Raw genomic sequence first — 6,861 nt, 5'->3', positions numbered from 1 at the left:
CATGAGACCTAGATTTCGATTTCCTAGAATCTGAGAATTAGAGCTGATTTAACTTGAAATCTAATAATTCTAAAAAGCAGGTGTGGCAACCAGTCAGGTATACAATTTCTACAGGACAAAGATGCGTTAAGCTCATCATAGTGATGTATCACTACTGTATAGTAATGTATGTGTACTTAATGAAGGGGTAATAACTCCCAGTAAATGTGCGCATACTGAATTTCTGCTCAAATAAAGGAATACATATGTTTGAGTAATAATATTTATATGAGTGCAATAGATCCATTACGATTTGCTTGGTGATGTGGTGCATCCTGCCTATAAAAAGGAAACATTTTACACCTTGGATAAGCAACCTCTTACATACATTGTCCAGCAGGAAGCTGGGAATGAATTGGTGTGAGATTTCCAGGACCTAGTTTAGTTGGTTCTTCTAAGGTTCATTAGGACTAACCTTGGATATATTTGCAAAATAATACAAGCTATACTGTATTTAACTAATATTTAACTCTACTCCTTATCAACACAAACCTGTTCTTTCACTGAGTGCAGTCATCAAACATTCCATGTGAATAAGGAGGAAAGGGGCATGAATACGTTACAACTTAGCCCAGAGGCATCAGAAAATTATTGTAATTTTGGTGGATAAACCATCATGTTGTGATCGTTACTGCAATTGAATCCTATAAGAACTCTGTGGTATTCTACTTTATAACGCAATATTATGTGTTAGCAGTTCGTAAGATAAATCTGGCTACCCCTGATAATATTAATATTTGCTTGTTTTTTTTTGATGAATGAATGTTCTAAGGGTCTCCTCGACATACTGTACATATAACAAAACAAGACGATTGAAGAGACATATACAGTATATTAATCGTAGGCGTTACTGTACATAGTGAATCGTGAAAACATAGTGATTTGCTCTCCTACAGTAATTGTTTTCTTAAAATTCTAATATTTTATATATATATATATATATATTGTTTTTTAAGCTACTCGGGTTGAGCTTGGTAAGATTTGGATTTTGGGAGCTTGTTAAGTATCTTAATCTAGAATGGCAAACAAGAAGCTGAAAGATTTCTTTACTCAGATTTTATTTGTATGAAATATGTAAATGAAAGAAATATAAATATTTATACTTACAGTTTCTGCACCTTCAATTTCAGGAACAGACCATGTTACTAAAAAGGAAATTAGAGACAAAATTTGGCAAAATGACTATCAGTAGTATGTTTTGACATTTTCTATTATTTAAATGCTATTACACAGTAAAAAGACAATCTTACATCAAGCAAGCTGCTCCTCTTCATCTTCCTCTTCTGTCTATATGTTAGCTCTGTAAAGCACCGCTCATAGAGTACTCGCATAACCAGTTTAAAGAAAACAAGCTGTTGTCATAGTGCTAGTTTTTTTTTGTGTTGCACAAATGCTACACCCAAGTTAATTTTTGGGGGTTAATAATGTAAGATGAACTATCTCAAGGAAACTCCGATTGAAGTCAATGCCTGTTCCGTTGCAATAGTGTCCAGATTGGCACTATTGTGGTTTAATAAATAACCCACTATGATGCAACAGATTTTAATTTAATACACAGTTTTTGGGGGGCTAACTACACCCAGGGATAATATTTTCACATGAATGCCTATATAATTTAATAATCTAATCATTTAACAATAACTAACTATTCATCCCACGGGCAGTACAAAGGACTCGGGGCCAACCCTTAAGGTTGGAGGAAAGGAAATTTCACCAGCAACAAAGGAAAGGGTTCTTTACAGTAAGGGCAGTTAAAATGTGGAATTCATTACCCATAGAGACTGTGATGGCAGATACAATAGATTTGTTCAAAAAAATGTTGGACATCTTTTTAGATGGGAAAGGTATACAGGGATATACCAAATAAGTATACATGGGAAGGATGTTGATCCAGGGATTAATCCGATTGCCAATTCTTGGAGTCAGGAAGGAATTAATTTTTCCCCTTAATGGGGTTTTTTGTTTGCCTTCCTCTTGATCAATAAGTAAGTATAGATATAGAATAAAGTATCTGTTGTCTAAATTTAGCATAGGTTGAACTTGATGGACGTACGTCTTTTTTCAACCTCATCTACTATGTAACTATGTAACTATGTAACTATGTAACTATGTAACTATGTAACTACATTTAGCATTGATTGAACTTGATGGACATGTCTTTTTCAACCACATATACTATGTAACTACTGTATGTAATAAGAAAAGTCTTTTGCCCAGCTGACTATAGTCATTTGAGTGTAAACACAACAAACCAAGGGCTTGTTTCAATTATCTCCTTAAGGATTTTGAGACTTCTGGCCACATACAAACATTTTAATCACAAGTTTTTGGTCAGAAAATACTTTAAACAATCCGATTTGTTTTCAAAGGCTGATAAATACCCATTTAACAATGCACTATAATTTGTAATGTATATTCCAATGAAATAAATAAACATAACTTTAAAGCCAATTAGTGTTCCAATTAAAAATTGTAAAGAAACATTTATATCAAACATGTTTTTTTGTACTTAAGTAGATGGTAAATATTTATTTATTCAGATACCCCTACTTCAAAGGTTTCCCTTTTTGTTCCAGCAGATATATAGTATGGGAGTCCATAATTACAACAGCTACTGTACTAAATCTGATTTGAAGTGGGATAAAATAGACGTTACTGTATATATCCCCTTGTGTTGTGTAGCATATGTCTGTGAATGGCAAGTATGAGCATAACATTCTGTAGTTCTTTTCACAAAGTTAGTGGTGTTCAAATGTTCACTTAAAAAAGAAACCGAACACAATAAGAAATCTAATCAGCTTTAGGTGAAAATAAATTGGGCAATAACTTGTAATGTAATTTTAAATTTTACATGACCAGTATGATATTTGCAGGTAATAAATGTTAAAGAACATAGATCTGAAAATGAGGCATATTCTATTCTAGATACCTACAGTGTAACACAAAACAGGAAAAGTCAAATCTTATTGGGTACATTTTTTGATAATTACTGTACCTAAATAAAATAAAACACTATTGTTGATTTGAGAAACTAAATGTAATAAAGTGAAAAGAAAACAGCAAAAAAAAATGTTGTCCTGGTTACTTATTATTATTTTTTTATTCTGTTTTCATAAAACAAATCATCAAAAAGATTAATATGTTATCTCCCTTCCTTTCCAATTAGAATATATACAGTATTATACTGGTTTGCCCTCCAACTTTTTACTTTGCTTCAATGTGGTTAGTACCTGTTGCGATCATGTAGATAAGCATAGCACAGGAAAGATGCAGCTTCATGTCTTTCAATTGCTTCGTCGCTGTCTCAAGACGCTTTGTACTCAGAACTTGTATTGCTGACAGCTCTGTATTATAGAACTGATTGTCAGCTCAATACAGTATATATTCTTCCTTTGCCCATTCCATAGGACAAGACCCATGACACAATAATAGAACACACCAGTAGGGGCATAGCCAGAACCTTTAAAGTGGTTGGTCATTTAGCGAAGGTTGTTTCCGGAAATGTAAACAAATATAAAATACATGTACATTTGTTAAAAATACAAATATATGTATGATGTTCAGTACAAGTAAATACATAATAACATTGTAATACAACTATTTTTATAGGTTATGTATCATAAAAAAAGAAACACCAGTTTCTAAGAATGATGAGACAGTGAAACTAATTATTCAAACGATATCACTACATAAAACACAGCACAAAGAAATAACAAAAACTATTCTATAGGGACTATAAAAAATAATCCAACAAACCAAAAATGAAAAAGAAAAAAATCTTATTTTTCAAGAAATGTGTAGCAGTGAGAATTATTTAGATAAATACATGGCATTGGTGTGAAAGTTCCAGTAATCACACATAATGAAAAGGGGCTTTCTTATAAAGTACACAGCATTAACTAGTAATTTAATGTGAACAAAAAAGTTAATTTAAATCATTTGCTACCAGGGGAGTCTAATACTAAAAGTAAATATAGATGGCATGTTCAATTATTTTTGCTTTTTACATTTCCTTTAAAAAGTAAAATAAGTAAATGTTACCAATTTGGCTCGTTTCAACTTTTTGCAACTTTTTGTCAATGCTGCTGGAGGTGTTAAGTGCTCATGCTGAGCTAGCCAAATTATGTAAATGGAAATTGTTGCCAATTTCCAGTAGAACTGCATGTATAAAAAAGGTTTACCTTTTATTAATATAGTATTATAATTTTTTGTTAAGCACCTACATATTCCATAGCGTGGTGGTATGGGGGTACAGTGATTTGATAATTACATAAACAGAGTTACATACAAATGTAAATAAGGACAAATATGCACAAACAAATTCAAAGAGCACCCAACTCATGAAAGCATACAATCTAGAGGGAAGGAGGGACAATGTTGAAACAAAAGGTAAAGTGACTACTCATTGTGGGATGGAGTATACATCAGATTGCAGTATGACCAGCTAGACAGCTGATCCCATTAAGTAGACCAGATTGCAAAGGATCAAGCAGGAAGTTGGAGGAGAGAAAGTGAGTCAACGGTTCTATACAAGTCACTCAAGTAGCTTGAAGGCAAAGGGAAGACTAGAGATAGTGTGGTAGTTAGAGAGGGAGGCTAGGTCAAAAGAGGGTTTCTGTAGACTGGGCATGACAAGTGCATGTTTGAAAGAAGTTATATGTATGTATATCTTTATTTTTGCACTGTAGCACCATTAATATACATAGCGCTTCACAGCAGTAATACATATGACATAATAATATAAATAACAAATAATACAAATAACACATAATGGGAATAAGCCCTTCAGACATAAAAGTAACATTCTGAGAGCTTACAATATAATTTGTAAGTAGGAAGAACGTACAGAAACACTATGAAGGTGTTCTGGTAAGTGCTTCTGCAAGGGGCCAAGGTCGATGTCTGAAGTGTATAATATCGGCCATACTGTAGTTCTACTCATATGCTTTGTTAAGGAAGGGGGTTTTAAGATAGGTCTTAAGGTGGATAGAGAGGGTGCTACAGTATTCAGATATTGAGGGAAAGGGTATTCCAGAGGTGTGGGCAGTGAGTGAGAAAGGTTTAAGGCAGGAGATGGCTTTAGATACAAAAGGAGTAGAGAGAAGACATCCTTAAAAAAATGCAAGAGTCGGGATGTGTAAAGTGAGAAATTAGGACTGAGATGTCAGGAGGGGCAGAAGAGTGTTTAGCAGTAAAAGTGAGGAGGATAATTGAGTATGGGGTACAGGATTAGATAGGAAGCTGGGAGAGGGATTTCAGCAGGAGAGACGCTGAGACTGATTTAGGAAAGAGTAGAGTGATTCTGGCAGCATCATTACAGTAATCGAGACGGGAGAGAATGAGGGCCTGTGTCAGAGTTTTAGTAGTCTAGTAACAGAGGAAAGGGCATATCTTTGTAATTTTGGAGAGGAAAAAGTGACAGGTTTTAGATTCATTTTGAATGTGAGAGGAGACTGTAAAAGAGGAGTGGCGTGTGACACCTAGGTAGCATGCTGCCGCTTCTGGATGTATGACAGAACCTCCAACAATAATGTGGAAGGAGGTAATGGGGCCAGGATTCGGATGAAATATGAGGAGCACAGTTTTTGACATGTTGAGTTTAAGGCCACGCTTATAGTGCGGGCGACGCGACGGATGACGTCACCCATCACCATCGCCGCTAACGAAAGTTGTAATTCGCTTTTCCGGCGACTTCTTCGGCGAACAGGTCTTTGAATGTTTCAGAGGCTGTCACATGTGGCAACAGCCTCTGAAAAATCAAATTTGACCGGTTTCAAAAATTTACGCCGCCAGCATCACACCTGTCGCTCCGTCGTGTCGCAATTACTATAAGCGCACGCGACTGCGGCAATACATTTGTTTTGCCACGGCGTCATGTCACTGGCACTATAAGCGCAGCCTAAGTCAGTGGAGGGCCATCCATGATGATAACAGAGAGACATTCAGAAATGTTGGTCTGTACAGCAGGTGTAAGGTCAGGGGTTGAGAAGTAACTTTGTGTGTCATCAGCATAGAGGTGATATTTGAACCCAAGAAATGTGATAAGGTCACCTAGATGGAGTGCGTACAGAGAAATGAGGAGAGGTCCCAGGACAGAGCCCTGCAGAACCCCCACAGAGATGGGTCCACATAATGGCCTCCTTGATCAGTAAAAATATTAGATACGGTACGCTGGAGAGCGCATGCATGGTACTGATAGTATCACTGTGGGTAAGGTGCATGACCAGTGCAGACCTGACCTCGGAGCTCTGTATATGACAGGGAGGCCATGGTGACGACTGACATGATGCCCTTATCTACATCGACAGGAGTGGGGGGAACTGCAAGGGACTAGAGGACTGCAAGAAATATGACTATCTATATATACACATACACTTTCCCTGGTAATGGGTAACAGACCAGGCTTTCACCCGGATCTTCAGCTCCCCTCCTGTGGCTCGGGCATCCCCTTCTGGGTGACACTCAGCTTGATGAACCCCCCAAATGTGGAGAGAAGCACAGCTCACATGTCCTTTCCACTCCTCGCTCCTCCTGCTCCCTCTGCTGCCACCGGCTCATTTCTCCTTCCTTTCTATCATGTGCTCAGGCTCCCCGGAGGTCTCCGGCCGCTCCATGTCTCTGGGGGAGTGGGATGCTCGGGCTCTCTCTGGCTGCTCCATGTCTATGGGCCAGTGCCAGTGCTGGGGATGCTCTGCTGTGTCTCTGGGTGCTGATCTTCGGATTTACCATAATGCGCGGACTAACAGCACAATGCCCATCACTGCCTCATTGTAACTGGAGCGCTGCTGCACGCAGACTTTGAGGATGGAATTCAGAGCAGAG

At 37.4% G+C, this 6,861-nt stretch overlaps 1 protein-coding gene across 1 annotated transcript in view; it reads right to left on the bottom strand.

Moving 5' to 3' along the window:
- The window catches only part of LOC142471738 (trypsin inhibitor ClTI-1-like), a 28,780-nt gene extending 25,409 nt beyond the window's left edge, over positions 1–3,371 (bottom strand). The window contains exons 1-2 of the mRNA XM_075578277.1: positions 3,270–3,371; positions 1,147–1,184 (exon numbers count right to left, since the gene is read on the bottom strand). Of these exons, the coding sequence (XP_075434392.1) occupies positions 1,147–1,184; positions 3,270–3,318 (87 nt within the window). The 5' untranslated portion in view covers positions 3,319–3,371. The remainder of the gene's footprint in view (positions 1–1,146; positions 1,185–3,269) is intronic.
- Between the last annotated feature and the right edge of the window lie 3,490 nt (positions 3,372–6,861).

The sequence above is a fragment of the Ascaphus truei genome, chromosome 1 (genome assembly GCF_040206685.1).
Source record: "Ascaphus truei isolate aAscTru1 chromosome 1, aAscTru1.hap1, whole genome shotgun sequence".
Taxonomy (NCBI): domain Eukaryota; kingdom Metazoa; phylum Chordata; class Amphibia; order Anura; family Ascaphidae; genus Ascaphus; species Ascaphus truei.
The sequence above is the reverse complement of the archived record's forward strand: the minus strand, read 5'-3'. Positions and strand labels throughout refer to the sequence as shown.